The following is a 23,811-nucleotide window of genomic DNA, read 5'->3' on the forward strand; positions in this document are numbered from 1 at the left end:
CCGTGAAGGCCTTGAGACAGCTCTTCTGGGTAAGAAGAAGAGACAGCGTGGGAAGCTATTGCTATTTCAACTACAAGCATCTAAGAATAGTAGTGCAGTCTTTTATTTATCTAGGAAGGTCTAGCAAGCTCGAGATCTTTATAAAGAGAAGAAGAATGCTATATAGCTGGCTATAGCTGCAAAAGAGAAGCTCCGCCATTAATAAGAGTGTTGTGATCTCAGGGGAAAGATGGGCAGGATGAGGCTGTATCAGCTACACATACGTAGCCTACTGAGGACCGGATGCCATTCCGATAGATACTCAATTCTATGGACGACTATATCAACTATCTTGACTGCTTCTTCCTTCCCAACTACTAATGAGTAAAGCCTTCAGGGGCAGAAGAGTTGGTGATCCGGCCAAGCCACTAGGTGGTCACGTGTCTCGTATAGATTCATAACAAAGAGAAAGAAAAGAAACAGCGTTTAGTTAAAGAGAGAAAGAGAATCGGAGATTTTGGGAGTTCAGAAAACCATATATAGCTTCATTTGTATCTAGGCTTTGCTCCACCAGGCAGTTGTATAGATAATTCCATTTGTATGTGGTTGTATTGCTTCATTTGTTGCCTGCTTTAGTACTGAAATCGATCAGGTCTGTCTCGCTAAATTAGTCCTCACTATGTCACCGTATCGCCTCCCTTTAGGATACGATGATTTCTTATGAAGAACTGATTGTGTTTGACTAACTTCGTTAATGTATATAGACTAGTGGGGGGTATAGATGAGGAAGAAAAGGAACGAAGGCGGTGTCAATGGGCGGTCAATTTAATTGCCTGACAGTACTTCAAAATCGATCGTTGGGTGGTTCCGATCATTTGGCGGTGAACCACGGTATCGATAAGAAAATAATTATTTCTCCCCCCCCCACATTCATTACTAACGATCCTTGTATCTCTCCAATTTTATCCTTCCTTCCTTCGTCTTCAACAAACGATATCTCTCACTTTTAATTGAAGAACTATTACACCGATTTTCTCCACAAACCACTGCTCTAACCGCCCCGACTTCAACCCCCTCAACCCCCTCAACCCCCTCAACCCCACCATGACCTCACCGTCGGAAACAAACAACAATCTAGATGACATCTTCGGCTCCTCCCCACCCCACGAAGAGCATGTTCGCACAGTCAACACAAATCCCAACGCGGACCTCTCAGAACTCCCCTCCCTTCGCCGTCAACACGTCACCGCCGGCTACCGCGACGGTGTGTCAGCATCCAAGGGCGAACATGTCCAAGCCGGCTTCGACGCGGGCTTCCCCATCGGCGCACAGCTGGGTATGCGGGCTGGAACAGTACTGGGGATTCTCGAAGGCTTACTCCGCGGGTATGAGAGTCGCACAGCGTCGGCTGTTGTGAAGAAGCCCGGCGCACGGGGTGGGGCAAGTTCAACACCGACAGAGAGCGAGGAAGAAGTCAAGGCACGGCTAGAAAAGCGGGAGAAGATCTTAAAGCTCTACCAATCAGCCGTGAAGGACCTGGATGTCCAAGCAGTGTTCGCGGGGCTGGATGGGACGAATGACGGGTTAAAGCCTGAGGAGAAGTTAAGGGCACTTGGGGACGCGGCCGTGTCACCCTGGGAGGGTAAGGTACATGTCGCGGAGTGGGAGGCGAACATGGACGCGCTTGAGCCGAAGAATATGGACGCGGAGAAGGGGCAGGAAGGGGAGGGACGCAGCTAATGTTGGGAATCTCTTTCTGCATTGAGCTCCCGTTGACTTTTCTTTGTCTTTCCCTTGTTCCGACCGCTGACAGGGCCAAATCCCTATTTCGTGGCGAGGGTGTCTCACCTGGGCTTTCGTCCCTTGCGGTTGGGAGGGAGATTTTCCCTGGCCCGGTCCGCGGGAGTCCTCTCCCCCGATGTTTCCCTCCCTGCAGGGTCTTTGTTCCTGCGCATGCCAGATGTCGGTCTCAGGGCCTCGCAGGGTAGTCGATTGTGGCGACCTCGGGCTGCAAAGGTTTCGGAATATCCGCTGCGGGTGTTTATGCTGGTTCCTGAGTGAAACTCGGTCGAGGTGTATATACCCGTGGTGAGTGGCGTATGGATCGTCGATCATCGAGAGCTGCAGGTCGCGAGTCGCGCCTGTAGTATTGGCAGCTGTGTCGAATGGATATCGGTGAAGGGATAGTCGGTACGCATATACAAAGGTACATCGACGATAGACATGGCCTAGAGCCTGTTTTCTTAGACACTCGAACCATTTTTTCGGGCCAAACAGATTATTTCTCTACGGCAGACCGCTTCCTCGTTCTAGATGAGATCATTAGCTTTATTGTATATTGCATATGACGGCACATTGGGACCATTGAGATGCTAAGGTTCACCTGAAGGATCTCCATTGCTGCCAATTACACATAATCCTGTTAGCTCTCGTCCGTGCACACCGGCGCAAATTTCCGAAGGAAACCGGTGCAGCGGAAGAAGAAGCACAAAAGCACGAATACTACAGGTGGAGTGCTAGAAGGTAAAGGTTATGGAGAATAGAGTCAATGTCGTTGCTCCTTTAACATTCGCGTTCTAGTGGATTGGACACGTTCACTCGAAATGCTGCGTACTCAGCAGGTATACTTTTAACCAAGGGGGTATAGTTAACTAAGCCAAGTTTCGGTTTACATGAGTCAATTCAAGTGGGCATGCCATTTCTTTCCTGTACAAGGCAACAACCCAACAAGTTCCAACAGTATTGATCTGAAACTGATCGTTTTCGAAAAGGGGATTGTGCTCTGAAAGCTCCCATGCCCAGCGTTGAGCATTCTACGGTTACCACCAGCAAAACCAAGGAACAAGGTTAAGCAAAGGAGAAAAGTTAGCGAACATAAACTCCAGCCCCCGAAGAATGCGAAACAATCCGAGACCTTGGTTCTAGATTTTGAAGGCGGTCATGAACGGGGCTAGGAGACAAAAGGTTTTGACTAGCAATGCTGTTGGGTGCGCCACAATCAAGGGGGACCAAAACAAAGCAGAAGTACCAAAGGAGCTGTGGAAGCTTTACCGCCCATTCCTGGATCTAGATCTACATATGTTTCTTGTTTTCCTAGGAGTAGATAGATAGAGCGTGTAAACAGGTATCTCATTGTAATTGATGAAGTATGGCTGCGTCGGCTCGCGCCTAGCCTGGACTTGTATCTAGCCCTGTTTTGTAATTGGAGTTCACAATAAGGAAAGAAATTTCACGAGTGTCGGTTATCGAGTGAGCTGAAATGAGTGGCAGCTGTCAACAACATGTGGACCATAAGGAAAATTCATCAGGGAGTGTGTATGAAGGAAGGTTGGAAAAGAGAGACAGGAATACCCGATAGGAAACGAAATATCACCGAGAGAGTGAAAAGAGTCAGGCACGGAAAGCAGAGATGAGCGAACAGTCAAGGACGGGGGAGCAGTAAGATCCCATAACCTCATCATCGTACGTTAATCAATCATGGCAGCATACGGCATTAGCAAGTAGCCGTGGGGTCGCGCTCGGCGGGTTGAGCTCATAAATCATGGAAAGGTCCCATTAAACATGGCGATCATGGAGTTCTTCATCACTGGGTGCCAGGGGTTAGGGTTCGTAAGGCAGCTTCATAAGACATTATATAGAGAACAAACGTCATCGTTATCGTCCGGACGGTCAAACGAGAAAAGATTGTCGTAAATACCATCGCTTTTAGAAAGTCTTGTCACACCGGTTTCAAACTCATAAAAGCTCAGCATCAAATCAAAAGACAAGACAATTTACATGGCCTTGCGGGGTCTAGGAGGCGAGATATCCCCATGACAGCCGAGCACGCGCAGTGATTCCCACACCCGCTTGTAGAGAGGTTGCCGTGACAGTGTTAGGCTGTGCAGCGCTTTATCCGACCGCTCCTCGCGGCACATGGTACATATCTTCTCCCCGTGGGTTGATAGGGACGTTTGGGGTGAGTTGGACTGAGGTTTACGCCTCGATTTCGCCTGCATAGCGGCGGCGGCCGTGGATCGATCCATGTCAATGTTGGGACGCTCGTCCTTGCTGTTCTGACGGGACCTTGGTGTTCTCGGCGGTACAAGAGACGTCGTGGAAGGAGGCACCAGGCGCAGGCTTTGTTGTGCAGATGGGTATATATCGGCCAGTCGAGCTTTGCCGATTGACCTTGAAGGCGGTGGATAGCGTTCTTCCGGAGGCTGCTCCGGCATCGTCGGGAACTTTTCCAGAACCGGGGTGTTGTTGTTTGAGTTCTGAAGTTTTGGGGCCGATTTGGCCACCCGTAGGTGCACACGGCTGCGGACCTTTTTGAGCGTATCGATGGGCTTGCGCGACAGCGACTTCGGATCCATGCCCTCACCGTCGGAGTCCGATTCCCACACTGACTGTTCACAAACCATTTCAGACGTGGACGTGGACGGCCGATCCCGCCCAAAACCAGCTTGCCGTTCTATAGAAGGAGAGTTAGGGCCCGGACTTGGAACAGGACTGGGGCAGTCATTGGCCGGGATGAACAATGCTTGATCAAAGTGGGTGGTGTGAGGCTCCATGGTAACGGGGTTGATGCGGCAGGGAGGAGAAATCATTGATGGTGCAATTGGGGGTTTCCCACCAGGCAGTTGTACTCTTCTATTTGCTAGAGTATTCCCGTTGCGCGCAACGGGAGGAAGGGATGGCAGGGGCTTTCCACGAGGGGACTCTTGAGCGTCTGGCAGAGGCATGACTAAAGTGTCAGACGACGCGTTGGATGGAACAGTTCGAAGACTAGCTTCTCGGGTTGGGGTAGCTGGCTGCTGAGCAGGTAGGATCGTTCGAGAACGATTCTGGGCCGTCGACTGGTAGAGGACTGCCTGGTTACCGGATGTCGTATCTTTATAGGAATGACGAGCAAACTGCTCACCCGCCTTTGAGATGATGTCAGGGTGTATTGGGGCAGAGTAGTTCGAAGAGAAGGAGCTGCTTGGGGTCAAGTCCGGGGTAACCTCCGTGTATACGGATCCAAAGGAGCCTTGACTGTAATGGCTGGAGTGGCCCCACGGTTGGGGTGTAACCTGTTGAAGGGCGAGCTGGTGTTCCAGTTCGACCACCGATAGTGTGGACCGATTGATATTAGTACGAGATCTTGCAGACCCCCCACGGATGGCGTTAGAGACTGGAAGCTCTTTTCCGGGCTTCACGGAGGATAACATATAATACTGATTAGCTTCCTCACTGAATCTAACATCGCGAGCGCCCGGCTGATAAGCTCGCCAGGCCCCGTCCTCCAAAGTGTGGTCCAGGTAGAAAGGGTTTGTGTCGTCTGGCGTTGCCGGTTCTCTCGGTGGATAATATGATGAAGCTCGCTTCGTTTGGGGTGACGACGGCAAGCCAACGGTCGTCTGTGATCTGTTGCGGCCACGGCGGAAAGCGTTCAATTCCCCCGGGAGTGGATGATATGCGGTAGCCATGGAGCAATGTTTCCAGCGATCACAGTGCTGTTGAGTGTATGCTCAAAGGTGCAGGGCGCTCATCGGAAGAAATGGATACCGACGTGCAATATCTAATGGTAGCCAGGAACAAGGAAGTTTGGGGAGGGAGGAGAGGGGGGTGACTAGAAGACGGAGAATAGCAAGGGCGAAGGGGTTGTGTTTATACACATTACCCCAAACTAGCTGTTGATACTCGTTAATGTCTCGAGCCCACCCAATACGTTTGGTGGCTAGGCCGGGAAGAGCAGCCGGCGCATGCCAATGCACGGTGGTGTAAACAAAGCTCAATGATCCGAAAGCACGGACGTTAAAAGACCTTACATAGTCCCCTTCCATAGGGATGGCGCTGGCAGCAAGGCGCAAGCAATCGAGGTTGGAGTAAGGGAGACACCCGGAACTCGATCCGCAGCTTAAGGACGCGGGGTGTACTCCGTGAAAAGAGTACTTATCAACAATGGTCCCGTTCGCGTCGTCGATTTGTTTCTCAACTGGAGCCAGGCACCCAACTTCAGGTACATTATTGAAACATTGGAAACCCCGTCCTATCATTGGCAAAGGTTGGAGTGCTGTGCCAGTTGGGTTCTAAACTGCACTGCTTTTCATCACGTTCTTTGCCCTTTTTCGGTTCTCCAGCGATATATTTAGAAGCTGTGTCGGCGTAGGGCTTAATTCGGCGATAGGGTTACTTTGCCACCGCGCGGACATGGTAATTTGGAATCCATGGAGCATTTCATCCACATACGTAGTGAACCTACTATCCCTGGGAGACGTTGTACGGGATTTGAGTCCTTGTCCCAGCTACCTGGTAACTACGAAATGTGAGATATCACTCCCGTGTAAAGCGCTTGGGCACCGTCAACCGCGGAAGTCTTCCCAGGATCGGCCACTAACACTCCATCGGGTTGATGTGGCGGTCGATCATGTCGATCCATCAACATTATGCTGCAGATAATTCCATGTTAGCCTAGTCATCGGGTTTTGATTCTATAGTCACCATCATAGAAAGTCAGAAAGCCACAACAGACCAGAGGGAAGCTTAAACGATGCCCCCCGACCAAGCCATACCGTCACACATATACCCTTCCATGCCTCTCTGATCGCCATTTTTCGCTTTTTGAAAATTCGAGGTGTCGAAATACTCCACCAATAAGCGACTCCCTGCGAGCTTGGACCCGCATTCCAGGAGTTTGTGCTGGTTGCCATGATACAGCGCTGTCCATCTTCTCAACGCTGGGAAGCCAAGACCATGCGTCCTTTGAAATTGGTGGGGATAGACTAGGCCCTAGTCCTAGCAGTTACTTCGTACAGTGGCTGATTGTAGGGAGCAACCCTCCAGGTCGTTATTCTCCGGAGGAGGTTGGCTTAAAGCGATGGAATCATTCTCATTCCCCATATCCTTGCTGGCCAGTCTAGCCGTGATTCAACGTCCGTTTCCCGTCCAGCAAGGTTATCTCTAATGTTTCGTACAGTAGGTTTGCATGGGACTTGGTAAATCACCATTAGGCACTGCACCGCGAAATCATCAAGGGCCTGTAGGTAAAAGTATAATGGGGTACTAGAGTGCTTATGTATGGGTCCATTTATTACTTAGAAGCGTGTATCGTGATCTTAACCCTAAGGTGGCGACCGAGCGCATTGGCCTACTAAAACCGGTCAGAGACATGTAGTCACTCAACTCGTATTCATTGATAGAATTGGTTCCTTCTGACCTGTCGAATTGTTGGGATCTGCGCCGTCCAGCAAGTAAATTTCCCGGGCTCACACGAAAGGTTCAGAGCCTTCCAGACTATCTCACGAGAAGTCTCTGATGTATTTAGAGTCCACTAATAATATATCCGAGAAGTTAAGAAGCCACCAGCCGTCCAGACCCTCGATTCATCAAAACAGCTGCATGGTGCGCATTCCAATCACACGGAAGGCGATCCGATGTTAGAGATTGAGGGACACATGCACATTGGCGGGGACCAATGACTTGACCAAAATGTATCCATTGCTCATTTTCTGTACGTATGTACATGCATGCATGTCGAGTATGTAGGTGGGTAGAGGCGGCGACAGCCGACTCTTGGTGTCCTAGAAAAAGGTTCCATGCAGTTCATAGGTGAGGAGCAGGACCTAACATCTCCTTCGAGCCTCATATGCATCATCAACAAAGCTTTCTTCACGGGGAAGTCAGGTTTGCTGCAGCACGCTGCCGGTTAATCCACCGGCACATTCCTCTGAACGTGAGGTCGATGGGAGAGAGATTTACCGAACTCTAGGGCGTTCGCATCACCTACTAGCACTGTGGCAATATATAAACTATCCCTTTGACTCTGGTGAATTGGATAATGAGCCACTCTTGAGCTCAGAGAGACAGGGTGCACCGGCATCCTGCAATCATTCACGCGTCGTACTATCAAAATGAAGCACCAACCAAGCTTAATTTTCCCTGCTGAATTATACACCCGAGCACTTAGCATAGTGAATCGTGATCTGCAAGGTACATCGACAGATATGAAACCGGTGACCCTCCCACCACTCAATCAGCGTCGGGGAGTATAGTGTGCATTTGCCCTTGCCGTTCGTCGTTTCTCGTTGTCTCCACTATGAAATATAATCCACTTGCCTCGAGCTTTCATTGCCAAAAAAAAAATCGATGATAGCGCCCAACTCGGGTTAGAAAGGGTGACAGTAAACAACGCGACTAGATCGGGAAAGCGATCAGCCTCCCTCCTTGGTGGGTTTTGCGAGTGATATTTCAGGTACGAAAAGGGAGAAAATCCTTTCTTCTTTTCATTTGATCATCATTTCCCGAGATTAACAATATCTCCTTGTGTAGCAATTGAAGGTAAGTTGTGGGGAATCTCGTTCCCAATGAGTCGTGGGGAAGACCGGATTGTTGAGGCCAAATTGCATGGCTAATACCAGTCCGAGCCAGAACATGTCCGTGCTTTGTTCGGACGAACCCGATCGGAGTTCCAGTGTGGCTAAACCAGTTGAACTTTTTAGTCCAGGGGATTGATCGGATGTGATTCGACGAATTGGCAGGGCCAGTCTTCACCACTCCAAGCTTCAGCATGACTACGGAGGAGAGTGGAATTACACAAAGATGGTGGATGTTAGCATGACCTTAGGATATCGACAAGGCATCAACACCGCGTGGATCACATCCAGTCCGAATGTCTTGCCAGCGCATCGGGAGAGATTGAAATTGCAATATGTCGAAGAATAATTTCCTCTCCGATGCAATTCAAAATGAGATCAGGGTAACAAGGGTCGTGAGATATATGCAATAGTCATTATTATCATCTCAATTGTCCCCTTAGCGGGAGAGAAGGAGTAGGCAGTAGTAATTAACCGACTGATACCAGTCAAGTCGGCCGGCATCATGGGGGATAGGAGGGTCATTTATAAAAAGACAGTTTTGTGCTGTCGGTAAAAGATGACATTGGATGCATCAACAATTCAATACAATGGGAATACAAAGGAAAAGAAAGAAAGTTGGTGGTTTTAACCCGTGACTGCTGACTACTCCTCTCTCCTCCTTTGGGATTAATTAACCAACGTGACCCTACACTTACTTACTTTTCCCTCAAATCAACATTCTTTCGCGCTGTACAGTCGGTACATGTACAACTGTCATCTCCACTCCACACACCGGGATTTCTTTGCCTTGCCGTCGGCAGCCATCGAGCGCTGCTCTATGACTGCTACGAGCTTCTTCTGGTGCTCGTGGCGGTCTGAGAGCGAGCTTTAAAGGTAACAAAGCCGATTAATCCAATTCCCAGCCATCGCATTTCCTCGCATACCCGACACTTTCTCATTCGACCAGCCACTGCCTCTCACGAGCTGCCCACTTTTTCCTCGCGCTTTGCCCTCTCAATTGTCCCTTTTTCCCTCCCCTTCTGTACCTATTATTGTTTTTTTTTTTTTTTCCCAGTCTCTAAAAGAATACCCACATTCCAACGTGTTTTGATTGTGTACCTACTTACATCTTTCTCTCAATTCAGCCCGAAGACCCTCTTAACAAGTCGGAATCTTGGTTCGGAACGTTTCGAGGCCACACGTCATCGGAATTGTCCACCGATTCTTAGGCGGCCGCGTGCCAATTCCCACGTTGTCGCATTTTCCTTCCTACCATTCACAGCCATCTTCAGCGGTGTCTCCCCACACCCAGGGCGCATTTGACGAGACCTACGAAGTTCACGACCCCTCCACCCTTACGACAGATCCACGGCGACGCCAGCAGCAGGCTGCTTCCCATCCTGCCCCCGACCCGCCCCTAAACGCATCCCCGCGCCCTTTGAGTAGTCAAGGAAGCACCCGTTCCTTACGGAGAAGTACTCGTTCCATTCGTCAGCGGCCAGGATCAGTATATGCTTCGGGCCGCCCATCCCAGATAGAGCAAACGATTCCGGTATTGGTCCAACCCGTGTCGGATCGTACTACTGGAGTTGCTGCTCTTCGCCCTGCGCTTTCCGAAGCCCAGACAGAGGACGACGAAGACGCTCACTCGTCCGCCGACGATCGCCCTCGACCGTCAGGCGAATCATACTGGCCTCGCAGGTCTACCAGGGTCTCTCCACGCACGGCGTCTGCGATTCTTTGGGCGCTAGAAGAAGCGATTCGGAAACCGCTCCCCTTCACACCAGATTGGGAGGAAGTGAATGCGTCCATGTCTGACTTGGCAAGTGCAACCAGTTCGATTGGGCTCGCAGGCAATGGGCGTACACAGAATGGCGCTTCACGTGCAGCCCAGGGTCCTGTCCCCGTCAATCCTCATCCCCCGAGTGGTGTACGGACCCCGACGGATATCATGAGGCAGCGCCGGGACCGAGAGGCTCGCAGGAAAGCGGAACAGGAGGCCAGAGATAGGGAGCAGGAGGAGGCCGAGCGCAGGCGGCAAGAGTCACAAGAAAGGGCTCAGGATCCCGCGCAGCCCTACGCTGCGGGCGTTGCCGGTGGTAGAACTTCCCAGCGGAGAGCGGGCCCCAGTGCTCCTGCGGGGTCGGAGATACAGCCGGAGCTTCGTGCATCAAACTTGCCGGGAACATCTGCCACGACTCAGCAACCTCCTGGGATTCCAGCGGGTTCTCAGCGGCCGGATTCCCAGGCTCAACCTCAGGGTCCGGGACCACAAACCCACCCGAGGCCCCCTGTGTCGTCTACGCAGCCCATCCCTCAACAACCGCCCGGTTCCGCTGGCTATCAAAAACAACAAGCACAGCCCGCAACTCAGCCCAGCGTCTCCCAACCACAGCAGCCCCCACGCCGTGTCGCCTTTCCCCACGCCTTCGAGCGGTGGGAAACCTTGTCCTCTCACTGGGAAGGACTCACTGGCTACTGGATTCGAAAGCTGGAGCAGAACAATGAGGCTCTAGAACGGGACCCGATCAGCCAGCAGCTGGCCCGTCAGGTAACTGATCTCTCTGCTGCTGGTGCCAACCTTTTCCACGCCGTGGTGGAATTGCAGCGCTTGCGGGCATCATCCGAGCGGAAGTTTCAGCGATGGTTCTTTGACACCCGTGCGGAGCAAGAACGGTCGAAAGAGCTTCAGGCCGATCTGGAACGACAGACGAGAGCTGAGAAACAATCTCGCATGGAAGCGATCACCGCGTTGCAGAAGGCTGAGAGTGATAAGGCCCGCGCCGAGTCACTGCTCAAGGAAATGCGCCGGGAACTTCAAATCTCTAAGGAAGAAGCCCGCCGTGCATGGGAGGAGCTTGGTCGTCGTGAGCAAGAGGAAAGGGACCGGACTAATTCTCTGCGTAATGGTGAACCCACCTTGGTTGGCGGAGTACAGGTGGTACCAATGATCCAGGGCTTGCCAACTCGACAAAATACCTCCAACCGTCCATCAACTCGAGATGGCACATACGCTAGTGGCGGTGGCGGTCAGGGGAAGGCATCTGACGGTCATTACTACGAAGAGGCGCCGGGATCACCTACAGAGACCGATCCGTTCGCGGAAGGGCAACGACCTTATCCTGAATCTGATACTCAACGCTACGCTGCACCACAACCGCACTCGACGTCGGCTGCAGAAGTTCCAGGGCAGTATGCCGGTCATTACTATGAACAAGAAGGCACGTATCCTGGTCGACCCATGTCTGAGAATGACAATCGCTCTTACGATCCTAGCGCGGCTAGCAGCGACCCAGGTGATGATGAATATGGCGGCTATCGCCGTACTCAGCCTCAACAGGGTCCTTCTATAGTCTACTCGCGTCCCATGTCTGAGGAGAGCGATGACTATGAGCGTGGGTCCGTAGAGGACGACGGTGGCTATGTGCCTACCACCATGCCCCCAACGTCGGCATCAGGGTACAATCAGGGGACTGTAGACTACAGTGGTTCTGGATGGGGTGTTGGATCAACATGGGATTCCGTCACCCCTCGCCATCGCCATCCTACGCGCCTCAGTGACGTTATGGAGGAGGAAGAGCCTCGAACTACACCGAGTCGTGCTAGCCGTGCTAGCCGCGCCAGCCAAGCCAGCAGAAGTGTACATTAGACCAGTTCTGCACATGGCTTTCCAACAGTACATACAGCATTGGTAGTTCCCAAAAGCTGTTTTCTTTTCTTTTCTGGTTTTCCTTTTTTCTATTTCCTACTTGTGAGTATGGGAATACCAGTGCTTTTCTATCTAGGGACAATTCCTTTTCTTTCCTAACTTTTTATTTCTTTTCTCTTTTTATTTTTTTTTTTTTCTTTGTCACTACATATGCGTTGTTGATTACCCAATTCGGCATTGTCTTTTCCCTTCTTATTTCATTTGGTAGCAGCATTTGTGTTCACGAGGCCAGGGTGTTATACGATTATATCCAGTGTCGGGAAGCGTAATTCAAAACCCATTCGCCCCCACTCCAAGCGAAGAGCTGGATTAGTTACTGTAATTTTACGCTTGATGAGCTCGGTTTGACTCCTTACATATACGCTTGTGTCATGTCATTAGAGAATGGTCCATAGAAAGACATACTGGTGTTGCGACTCTAGACAAGATGTTTGTCCACGGCCGAAACAAGTGATTCCGCGATTTTTCCTACTGTAAGAGTCTTGTGTATGTACTACATAACTCATTAAACGTATACATATTCGATATTCGATACACCCATGAAATTACATAGTATTGCAGGCAGCTGCCGTATGCTTGCTGAATAGGCGGCCTGCGGAAATCATGTAGATCATTGAATACTATTGTAATCAGGCCGATTATAAAAGGCCTTATGACTCCCATCTAGATAGGCCGGCCTTCTTGATAGTTTGACAAGGACCATAGATCTGATCGTTTTGATACTGAATCATACGATATCTTACCAAGTAATTCAACAATACACCATGTTTTTACAACCTCCAGCCTCTCTGTATATATTCACCATCATAGACTCTCCGTAGAATAGACACCACCTCCCAAGAACTCAAGAGCGATACAATAAAGCTAGGATAGACATCTACTAGTATTATTAACATTGATGCAACCACTTAGTTGCCTAAAATTCAATCAATATCTTTTTGTCTGCCGGTTCTAGTGCACCCTGAGCTCTCTATGTATGCGGATACATATGTACATGGCCACAACGACCATCGGAACCAGCCAGACCAGTAGTACCGACTAGACAAACCTCAACCCAACAGTTGCCCTGCAACCCCGCGCAGATAGTCTGCGGGTAGTCCTGCGGCGCCAACGTATTGCTGCGGGTCGGGAACCCGTAGTATCTGGCCGCGGTTAGATGCGGGGCAAGGAGAAAGGGGAAGAGTTGTATCCAGATGGCGTGCATGGTAAATCACAGCGGGTGGTTCAAAGGAAGAAGGTAACGAACTTGGAAGAAGGAGATCAGATTAGGGACGGTGGGCTTCACACTCTGTGTTGACACAGGGCCAGAATGCAATGCTCGCCTTCCAGCTTCCCTGTCGTGACGAAGGGAATGGCATCGGTGGCATAGGGCGAGCCCCTGATGTAGCCGAAATAGTACCTAGATTGATTATCGGCCACCGGCCCAGGGCTGCAGTCGGCTTACGCGTCTGGGCAATCAGGGTTACAGGGGTATCCGCGTAGAGATGCCCATCACAGTACCTTGAATTACTACATTACTGTCTGGATATCAACCAATCAACATACTTATACTGACTATCATATCCCGCAACGGAACAAAAACAGGCATAGTAAGCAGACATAATCAGGCTAGAACCTAGAGACTAAAGCTTGACGTCGTGGCCATAAGCAGATGTCTGCCGAGTTCCCTTGATCGCAGAACTCCAATAGTGCTCAAATTGGCCCAGCAGGTCTGGTGCACTCCGAGAAAGAAAGCTCCTAGCACAAGAATACTCCTCCTCCCATATGGACTCAAGTGGAAAACTCTGATGGTACTCCTCATAGAGGCCACGCTCCTATATAAATATAGGGATTAGGCATAACTCGAAATTAAATATAATATCCTCCTCAGCTGTAGGACCAGCAGAGACTGACCTTGAGTATTGCCATCCACCGATAATACGGCCGGCGTCTCTCCGCCCATTCCTTGCTTTGAAGCCGGCGTAGTTCCTTGTCCGAGATCTGAAACTCCTCAGGGACAGGCCCCAGCTGATCACGTATCTCGTCTAATGTAGCATTGGCCGCTGGCAATCGAAAGTCTTTCTCCCACGGATCAGTAGGCCATCGGCGTTCCTTTCTTCTTTCCGGATACTTGTCCTCTGCATCACGCGTATCAGGAGCGGACGCCGGGGGGGTTTTATCTCTATTCCGAACCTTGGAAGCCATCTTCGGATGCTGTTTTGGTTGTAAACCGACTGTAGAATAAATGATACAGAAACTAACCTTGGATTATTGAGGCAGATCACTTAGCAGGAATACTGGAAAGAAACTACAAGCAGCTGGTGATCTAGGCGAGGGTTCTTAGCCCGCTTGTAATATCATGAATAATCTGTCAGGCAATGGAATCCCAGACAATAAAACCCTGGCGTAGTTTACTAAAGTGTCATATGATGCTAACCCAGGAGACCGACCTATCAAAGCCAAGTGATAAACCAACAAACGGCTAATAAAAGCAGTATTTTCTATCCACTGCCCAGGCATCTATGTTTCAAAGGGCTTAGAGCCGTATAGCGCCTTGAAAGGAAAAGGTACAGCTTACTACAAGAGCAGAAAGTGATCCTAACGTAATACTAATGCAATACTAATATAGAGAGAGATATATCTAGTCTAGCCCAACAACCAATAGAATCACGATTGTCTAACATTTAGGAAGTGTGTCTTTTTCTCGACAGAAAGGGCCGACATTGCTACCCAGAATATAAACACTACACACGGTACTTGTCCTATACTACTTGTGCCGGACAGTTGTTCTGACCAAGCCCCTAAACAAAGTACCACAATCGCCTTTTAACCATGTTTCTCAATGCGACCACTGGCCCTACTCCTCGTTGCCTTTCCAGGGCAGTCATGCGGCATGGCTACACGTACAGAGGACAGTAAAGCATGGAACGCTGACCTGTACTATTTTCCAGTCTGCGCTGACCTCCCTGCAGTATCCAGGTCGAAGCTCCCTTGATAGTCATCAAGGCTTTGTGGGGTCGAAACCGCGCGACTATAGGAGTTCAAACACTCCATGGAACATAAATACAATGATAGACGAGAGTACAAGACGTTCATTGAGATGTCACGTATAAGACGCGAGTGCAACGAAAAGCAACAAAAATAATCATACATGTGTATAGTACAAGATTTCTACATATCCACCCGCCAGGTGCCGGGGGTTGCACATAATCCTAGCATTATCATCACAAGTGCCACTTACTATTTACTACCACCCTCTTCTCACTCGCCCCGCTCAGTACGGCCTGTCAAATGTTGCAAGATTTTGGATTTAGCAACCACGCGTTCAGCCAAAGAGGCCAAGGACTCGGCGCTGACAATCTCCATAATTTGGAGGTATGCCTCCAACTCACGGAAAACCCAGTTTCGTACCTCGATAGCGACAAGTGAATCGAGCCCGTAAGCAGCAATCGATTTAGTAGGGACTATGTCCTCTAATGGAACCATGAGCAAGGTCGACATTCGCCGAGACAGAGCGTCTAAAACTATCGCTTGAGCGTCCGCCCGCCTATTACACTTCTTGACAGCAGTTGCGAGTGGCACAGCTGCTGTTGTCGGCTGGTTGTCGTCGCCTTCCTGCGAAGCCTTCCGAATGGCGATACTGGCACGCACGAGATGAGAGAACCGAGGGTCAACCATCCAAAACGGGCCTTGTTCGCTTGACGAGCTGGTTGTGATTTCAAGGCTAGTGATGCAGTGGCCGTTGCATGTGCTGAGGAGCTTGCCGCTAATCGCTCCAGCCAAAAGAGCACGGAGTTCGTCCTCCTCGACTCCCTGGGTTTCGAGTGTGTCGAGGACCTCGTTTACCGTCCCTTTTTGCTCCGCGAGGTAGCCTATCCCTTTTACAGGACCCAGGTCGATATTGGTGTATGGATATCCGGCAGCGATTTGGGCGCGTGCAAAGGCACTCATAAACGTACTTGAAGCGGCATATGCAGCTTGTCCTCGGTTCCCGATAACACCAGATACTGATGAAAGGTTGACAAAAAAGTCAAGTGATTGATCCGCCTCCCTGAGAGTGTTATGGATGTTCCATAGACCATTGACTCTAGGTGAGATGACGGAGCTATAATCATCGTATTGCATCTTTTCAAATAAGCCGTCCTAGTTTGAAGTCAGTATGCCCCTTGACGGGAATGATATGGAAAAGTAGACTGACCCGTAGTACCATTGCGCCAAAGATGACGCCGCGAATAGGAGGCATATCCCGCAAAACAAGAGAAATGGCTGCCCTAACGTCCGACGCGTTGCTAATATCACAGCGAGGGGCGACCATCTTTACCCCGTCGCTATCTGCTCTCTTTATCAGCCGTCGTACGTCTGGCTTTGTGTCTCCACTTCGGGCTAGGAGAACAATATGCTTTGCACCATGCTGAGACAGCCATTCTGCAATATTTCGACCGAGCCCGCCAGACCCGCCGACGACGATGTAGGATGCTTCGGCTGATAAGTGTACTGGCGACTTTTGGGGCGGATATACCTAATATGTCCGTTAGCTTATTATCTCAAGCTTCTGGAAAATAGAAGAGAAAAATAGTGCTAACCTTTACCAAGGCTTCCGGCTGGAGCTCGATAACGCTTTTCCCAAACCCACGTCCGCCTTGTAAGCTGCGGAACGCCGCTTCAATGTCTGATACGCAATAAGATGCTATCGGCGTTACTGGCCGTGCAATGCCCTTTGCGAACAACTTGAAAACATTGGAAAGAAGCCGTTTCATAACCATGGGTCTCCTTTCGGTTATGGCCGTCAGGTCAACGGAAGAAAATGAAACGTTATCATCAAACCGGGACATCTCGAGGCGCGAGTTTCTCAGAATGTCCTTTTTGCCCAGTTCCACAAACCTCCCAAATGGAGCAACACAGTCCCAACTAGCTCGTAGCATGTCACCAGCAAGAGAATTTAACACTAGGTCAACCCCCTCCCCATTCGTAGCTCGCTTGACAGATTCCCTGAAGGAAGAGTCGCGACTGAAGAAGATTCTTTCCTCGTCCACGCCGTACGTCTTCATGAGAAACTGTTTCTTTTCAGGGGTGCTGACTGTGGCGAACACGTCGGCACCGACCATATTCGCGAGAATGATTGCTGCTTGACCAACGCCACCTGCAGCCGCATGAATCAGGATCTTTTCACCTTGCACCAGCCGCCCGAGGTCGAAGAGCGAGTAGTACGCGGTACAGAAAATGAGCGGGATTGTAGCTGCCATTTTCAGCTCCATATCATCGGGTATCCTCCATACGCTGGTCGCTGGACAGGACACATATGTAGCAAATGCCCCTTCGCAAACCGCACATACTCGATCACCCTTCGCAAGCCCTTCAACGTCACTCCCAACCTTAGTAACTATACCACTGCATTCGTTTCCGAGAGTATCTTTGCTCATCTGGCCCATAGCAGTCATGACATCCTTGAAGTTGAGACCCACATACTCGACTTGAATCTCAACATGGCCGTCGGGCAGCTCGGCCAATCTGTCTTTGTCATCTGTGAAGTGAAGCGTGTCTAGAACGCCTGGCTCACCGACAACCAGTTTCAAGGGCCTTCTCGTTTGTCTACATGGCTGGGGCTCTGGGCCGCTTCGCCCGGCTTGTATGTGGACAAACTCGTTCAATGAGGTATCATTAACCATTCTGGGCACATAAACAACCCCATCCTTCACGCTGTACTCCCGCTCCGGTTGCGTAGCGTTTGAATGAGCACTAAAGCTGCTTTGGAAGACATCGATAATGTGTTTTATTGCACCATGGTCCGGCTGTGACTTTTGGGACTCCAGCTCCAGTGTTACAAGAGGAAGACTCGTTTCGGAGCGCACGGTTCTGGCAAGCCCAGTAATCATGTGTGACTCTGGATGCCTGCTATCACTGTTACATCCGGGGCGAATCACCCAGAGAAGACCAGCTGTGTCCTGCAGTAGATTCTGAATTATGCCGAATTTGGTCTGATCAAGCTGAGACAGGAAGGGGCTGTCTAACTCGCCGAGGAAAATGCATAGCTTTCCTTTAGCGTTGATACTGGACAGGGTGCCCATTTCAGGGCGAGAACCCGTCAGGCTCTCAATATCGCGGGCGAGGTCTTTAATTGGAAATGTACTGCATCTCTCCGGGCAAACAATGGTCACTTGGCGCCCTTTCAGGTCAGCATCATTCTGGGACGTGGCGACCACCAGGCTGCTACATTGTTCAGGAGCACCAGGATAGTCATCGAGAGAGAGTCCAGGCCCAGAGAAGCCCGTTTCCCTGAGCAGTGCATTCCACGAGGCCTTGTCTAATAACGGCCCGTCGATCCGACCATCTTCGCTACGCCACCAACCAGGAAGCAAAGCGTAGATGAACTGCCTCAAGCGCTGATTATTTTCCTCAAGCAGCAGCAGCTTTCCACCCGGCTTCAGTAGCTTGTGTATGTTTGCCAAAGTCTCGTCTAATCTGGGCGTCAGATGTAACACATGACAAGCGATAATCACATCATACGAATGTTCTTCGTATCCCTGTTCAACTGGGTCCCGGGATATATCCAGCCTTTCATAATCCAAAAGGTCTCCCCAAGCATGGAATCTCTCTTTTGCGTCGCCCAAGATTCGGCTTGAGAGATCCGTGAAGGTGTAACGGTTAAAGCGAGGAACCTTCTGGGTATCACCGCCGCCTAAACGTTGGATAAAGGGAAGCGTAGCACTTCCCGTACCGGCCCCAATTTCCAGAATTTTCATATTTGGGTTCTCATCTGCCATCTTGTCTAACAGCGATGCAGCTGAAATATAGCAGCGATGGAATGAATCGAGCTCTTGATAATACCGGTCCAGGAGGCCATTCTCGCGCATGACCGAGCTTGGGTCAACCTCACGGCGCAATATCTGGGGAAGCAAACTACCTAATTGATATATCATCTCCCCTGCTACTCCCATTGATCGTGTTTCTTTGATGAGGGCTCTGCGTTCTTGGTCATTGCAGTTCAACCAGTCGTAACATTGAAGAGGCAAATCTCCCGCTCTTACTTGGTGGCGTTTCTGTCGAATCCAATCAAGGAAATGGTGATAATGTCCCTTGACAGATGCGTGGTCTGTAGCACTGAGTTTGTTCCATGCGTTCTCCAAGAGGTAAAAGGAGGCTTGTTCAAGAACACGGACCATTTGTAGCTCGCTTGACTTTGGGGTGCTAGGGCGCTCTAGCAAAACAAGGGAACGCGAGTTCAAAAAGCCAAAGCTGGGCGCTTGCAGGATCTTGTAGCACTGATTCTTTATTGGGATATTGAGACAGGCAGTTTGGTCAATCAGCGGCGTGGCTTTGACATTGTCCATCCGGATAAGCACGTCGCTAGGATCTGCGCCATGGGTAGCGACGATGTCCAAAACAGCCGGACGGCGTGGATGCAGGCTCCCAGGTCGGGAACCGTACAGCTTAAGACGATCGCCAGCTGGGCGATTGCCGTTGCCGCTGACATAAAGACAGCCAACAAATGTAGGCAGGTACAGCTGTTTTTGACCTGGGCCCCGATAGCCCACCAGAGGCCACATTAGCTGGATGCAGAGATCCAACGTTACCGGGTGCCAAATGTAGCTGCTCTCGTACCCATCTGGCATGACCGACTTCGTATCTGGAACGCTGAAATCTGCTGCAGCATGGTGATTTGATGCCATGATGTGTGTCATACCGCGAAATATGCTTCCATACTGTATTCCACTAGCGGCCAGGACTTGATACATTTCCTCCGAGTCAACCGGAGCCATGGCTGGAGAAGCTACCATTGCTTTCCGATGCTTTGCATCAAGCGCCCTTTCTTCTAGTTGGCGAGAGCCATCAACTGGATTCGATTCTTTTTCTTTGACGCCGGATATCAGACCTCGGCAATAGTCCACCCATTCTCGGCCATCAGAGGTAGCAGATACTCTAAATTCAAACCAGACTTCAGATGAAACTCGTGTCCCTTCGGCGAATGGTCGTAGCGTTGTTATCATTTCCACTGTGGAGGTTTCGGAAATAACGAGGGCTTTTTCAACCGCGACTTCGCGGAGGCAATAATTGTCGATGGAGATGTTCCGCAGCGTTGCGGACTGGCAAAGCGCTTCAATAGCCATGGCCGCATATCCGACCAGCGGGTATACATTTTTGCCTTGCACTTGATGTTGGCGAATCCATGGATGATCATCAACCCTAATCACATTTCGCCATTTACTCTCAGTACACACTGAGTCGACAGAAAGACTGCCCAAAATATCGCTTCGTGGAAACTGCCTGTGGGATAAAGTCCGCGCCCATCGAGATTCATGCCAGTATTTCACTGAGTGATCCCAAGGATACTTCGGCATGTTCGTTAACAAACTAGGTTGTCTCCTAGAGTTTCCAGTAGTATTGATAGCACCAAAGCTGATATTTAGCCCTCGCATGAACAATCCAACTGCTAGCTGTTGCATTGTCTCGACCGCATTCTTCTTCCTCCGAATACAGGGCAAATACTTCACGTTCATTCCTCTGCCGTATCCTTGAACAGTTTCTCGGACTGGCGCTTCTAACGCTGAATGAGGTCCGATTTCGATCAGGGTGTCGATAGGTTTATCAGGGCGAGACTTTCCTTCAGCGAGGAGGCTCCGGAGACCCCCTACAAAGTTGACAGGAGACAAGAGGTTCTCGACCCAGTAATCGGCATTGATCTCAGATGACTGCACATGTCGGCCATGTAGAGAGGAGTAAAATTGGATGTGTGATTCTCGCGGTTGAATACCTCCCATCAATTTCCGATATGGTGCAGAGACGAGGCCCATATGATGAGAATGATACGCAACATCGACTCTTAGCTTCCGATGGAAAAGGCCTTGGTTCTCGGCCAATGTCTGCAACTCATTGATTGCTTGATCGTCGCCAGAAACCGTAACGCTCGAGTCGCTGTTGATGCAACCAACAACAACAGTCCCACTGTGGATCTGCGTTATCATTTTCTCTGCTTCTTGTTTGGAAATCCCCATCGCCATCATGCTTCCCTTCACCGGAGCTTCTCGTAGTTTCCCTGCGACCGCACCTCTGGAATATGCAATTCGCATGCAGTCATCAAATTCCAGGATCCCAGCGGCGAATGCGGCAGCAATCTCGCCACTGGAGTGTCCAATCACAGCGGATGGAACAACTCCCCATGACTTGAGCAGCTGCGTGATGGATAGCTGGATCGCTGTGCATGACGCCTGACTGTAGCATGGGTCCGTGAGCAGCGGAGACTCTTCCTCCATTGTTAATTCATCTACAGGTGTTAGGCATCATAGGGATGATATTGATAACCTTGAATGGAAAATCCTACCGATAATTGAAAACCCCGCCCCTAAATCCAGGATGTATTGGTCTGCCCTCTTCATAGCCTCGTCGAAGACAGTATACCTCGTGATGAGTTCCTTCCCCATTCCATGCCACTGCGCTCCCTGGCCAGTAAAAACGAATCCGATAACAGGCTCTTCCGGCGCTCTCTCCGGCTTGAAACTCGCTGACGCTATTTGCTCAATTAAGTCGGTTGAAGAAGCTGCGGACACTGCTGCTCTCCATGGAAAGACAGTCCGTCGCTCACCCAGCGTATACGCCAAGTCTTCCATCAGAAACATGTTGAAGGCCTCTGGCTGCTGTTCAAGATAGGTTTCCAGTCCCTTGAGTCGTTGAAGGACAGCTTGCTTGTCGTTGGCAGATATAGGGAATACCCTCCGGGGCGAAGGGTCGATCATAGTAGTATCTATGCTGCCATTAAGGATCTCCTCTACATCTGGGGGCATATCTCTCTTCAATGAAGGGCCCTTTGTCAGGATGGCATGGGCGTTAGATCCTCCGAACCCGAAGTTGTTGATACTCGCATATCTTTTTCCTTTCGGCCAGGGTATTGACTTCGTAGGAACCTAGTATCAAACACAAATGGAATAGAGGTTAGAAGATCGCGACGCTTGACCAGGGCCATATTGTATCTCGACAGCACTAACCTTCAAATTCCACTCCTGCATGGGAATTGCTGGGTTTGGTTTCTCAAAGTTGCAATTCGGCAGTATCAACTCCCTCTCCAGGATCATAGCCGTTTTGATAATCGAAATTACACCGCTGGCTGATTCGGCATGGCCCACATTGGACTTTACGGAACCTATATACAATGGACGTCGTGATGTTCGTCCTCCGCCAAACACAGCGTGCAGGGCTGTGGCCTCCAGCGGATCTCCAATTTTGGTCCCCGTTCCATGTGCCTCGACATATCCTGTCTCTGAAGGGTCGATACCGGCCGACGCGTAAACAGCTCGTATAAGCTCCTCCTGGGCAGCGCTGCTCGGTTGGGTGATGCCCTGTGTTCGACCATCTTGGTTCACTCCAGTACCCACAATGACCGCCCGAATCGCATCGTTCGTTTGGATGGCCGCATGTAATGGCTTGATAATAATACATCCGCAGCCTTCGCCGCGGCCAAACCCACCAGACGCCCGATGGTCAAAGGCATAACATCGTCCGCTCTCCGAGAATAGTCTGCCGATCGCATCATCAATCGTTAGCACTCAACCCAGTGGCCAGTTATTGCTCGCTCCGCTCAGTCCACTTCATACACCACTCTCGGATATCCTCACCTTGACAGCGCCATAGAGATCGACTGCTCAGCTAGCAAGTTGAGATGGCATGCACCAACAATCGCGATATCTGATTCTCCGGATTTCAAGCTCTGACACGCTAAATGCAATGCAGATAAGCTAGAAGAGCAGGCTGTATCCACCGAAACGCTAGGACCCTTGAAGTTGAAATAGTACGAGATGCGATTCGCCTGCATCGACATTGTGCCACCAGTTGCCTGAAACATCGGGATGGTTTCTGGATCCTTCAGGTTTCTCGTATTATATTCCGAGGCCGATCCGCCAATAAAGACACCTACCCGCTGCGTCGACAGAGACTTCTTCGCAATACCGGCATTTTCGAGAGCTTCATATGTACATTCGAGAAGGATACGTTGCTGCGGGTCCATGGACTGGGCTTCTTTCATCGTCACATTGAAAAACGGTGCATCGAATAGGCCAACATCTTCGCCCAAAAAGTGGCCACCCTTGTAATTGAACGACCCGGACCGTCCAGGCGTCGGATGGTAATATCCTGCAGCATTGAAGCGAGACTCTGGGACTTCCGACCATGCGCTTCTAGCACGAGCACACAACTCCCATAGACGACTCGGGCTATCTACCATACCTGGAAGGCGGCAGGCCATTCCCACGATGGCTGCCCTATCGGGGTCCTCGCGATCGTGAGAGCCTCCATGTGCTCCACTGATTCCATTCATGCTGATAGGGATCTTGCTCGGGTCGCAAAAATGGAATCTATTGTAGGGCTGGGCTTGAGCTGTGGTGCCACTCGCGAAGGTCTTAAGTACTACTACGGGTATTCTCGAGGGATGGCATGGCCTTCTAAGGCGTGTCAGGATGGACTGTTGCAACGCCACACTTATTTTACCCCTTGCCTGGGACCAGGCCCGAGGACCTCTGATACACCAGTGATAAGTGCACAAGGGGCCCCATGGATCCCTTCATTCGTGGTCCTATTCTACGCGTTGCAGGTGTTGCTCGGGTCATCAGGGGCAAACGAGGCAAAGGCTCATGATCTGCGTAAGGGATAAAACTTTGCCTCACAGGTCAGGGCTTATATTCACATCTTGGTCCGCAGCAGCTGTCCATTGGTTGGAGCAATAAATAAACAAGCTCTCAATCACGAGCCTGCAGCGCACGGACTGATGCGATGCTTTTCGCCGCTTCTATATTATCTAAAACCTTGATAGTACACCGCAATATATGAATATAGCCTACATAC

General features: G+C 50.4%; 6 protein-coding genes across 6 annotated transcripts; 2 read left to right on the forward strand and 4 right to left on the reverse strand.

Annotated features, from left to right (window-relative positions):
• The first annotated feature begins 941 nt into the window (after positions 1-941).
• On the forward strand, positions 942-1,870 carry BDW43DRAFT_228755 (Yae1 family protein). Its single transcript, XM_032039502.1, has one exon. The coding sequence runs from the start codon at positions 1,084-1,086 to the stop codon at positions 1,717-1,719; it is 636 nt and encodes a 211-aa protein (XP_031903822.1). The 5' UTR covers positions 942-1,083; the 3' UTR covers positions 1,720-1,870.
• A 1,726-nt stretch (positions 1,871-3,596) lies between these two features.
• BDW43DRAFT_228766 (uncharacterized protein) lies at positions 3,597-5,791 on the reverse strand. Its single transcript, XM_032039503.1, has one exon. The coding sequence runs from the start codon at positions 5,427-5,429 to the stop codon at positions 3,753-3,755; it is 1,677 nt and encodes a 558-aa protein (XP_031903823.1). The 5' UTR covers positions 5,430-5,791; the 3' UTR covers positions 3,597-3,752.
• Positions 5,792-8,874: 3,083 nt separating this feature from the next.
• On the forward strand, positions 8,875-11,946 carry BDW43DRAFT_297986 (uncharacterized protein; the record flags this gene model as incomplete). Its single annotated transcript, XM_032044486.1, has 2 exons — positions 8,875-8,932; positions 9,527-11,946. 2 exons carry the CDS (start codon positions 8,875-8,877, stop codon positions 11,944-11,946), a joined length of 2,478 nt encoding a protein of 825 aa, XP_031903824.1.
• A 1,006-nt stretch (positions 11,947-12,952) lies between these two features.
• BDW43DRAFT_266635 (uncharacterized protein) lies at positions 12,953-13,334 on the reverse strand. Its single transcript, XM_032040887.1, has one exon. It carries the CDS (start codon positions 13,208-13,210, stop codon positions 12,977-12,979), a length of 234 nt encoding a protein of 77 aa, XP_031903825.1. The 5' UTR covers positions 13,211-13,334; the 3' UTR covers positions 12,953-12,976.
• A 39-nt stretch (positions 13,335-13,373) lies between these two features.
• Positions 13,374-14,304, reverse strand: BDW43DRAFT_228801 (uncharacterized protein). The gene is made up of 2 exons (XM_032039504.1): positions 13,900-14,304; positions 13,374-13,820 (listed from the first exon to the last, which is right to left on the reverse strand). Exons 1-2 carry the CDS (start codon positions 14,188-14,190, stop codon positions 13,629-13,631), a joined length of 483 nt encoding a protein of 160 aa, XP_031903826.1. The 5' UTR covers positions 14,191-14,304; the 3' UTR covers positions 13,374-13,628.
• A 942-nt stretch (positions 14,305-15,246) lies between these two features.
• Positions 15,247-23,287, reverse strand: BDW43DRAFT_308003 (type I polyketide synthase; the record flags this gene model as incomplete). The annotated part of the gene is made up of 6 exons (XM_032046373.1): positions 15,247-16,128; positions 16,184-16,504; positions 16,569-21,244; positions 21,302-21,881; positions 21,963-22,491; positions 22,590-23,287. 6 exons carry the CDS (start codon positions 23,285-23,287, stop codon positions 15,247-15,249), a joined length of 7,686 nt encoding a protein of 2,561 aa, XP_031903827.1.
• Positions 23,288-23,811: the final 524 nt, after the last annotated feature.

This window comes from Aspergillus alliaceus (assembly GCF_009176365.1).
Source record: "Aspergillus alliaceus strain CBS 536.65 unplaced genomic scaffold BDW43scaffold_7, whole genome shotgun sequence".
In the NCBI taxonomy this organism is placed as follows: Eukaryota; Fungi; Ascomycota; class Eurotiomycetes; order Eurotiales; family Aspergillaceae; genus Aspergillus; species Aspergillus alliaceus.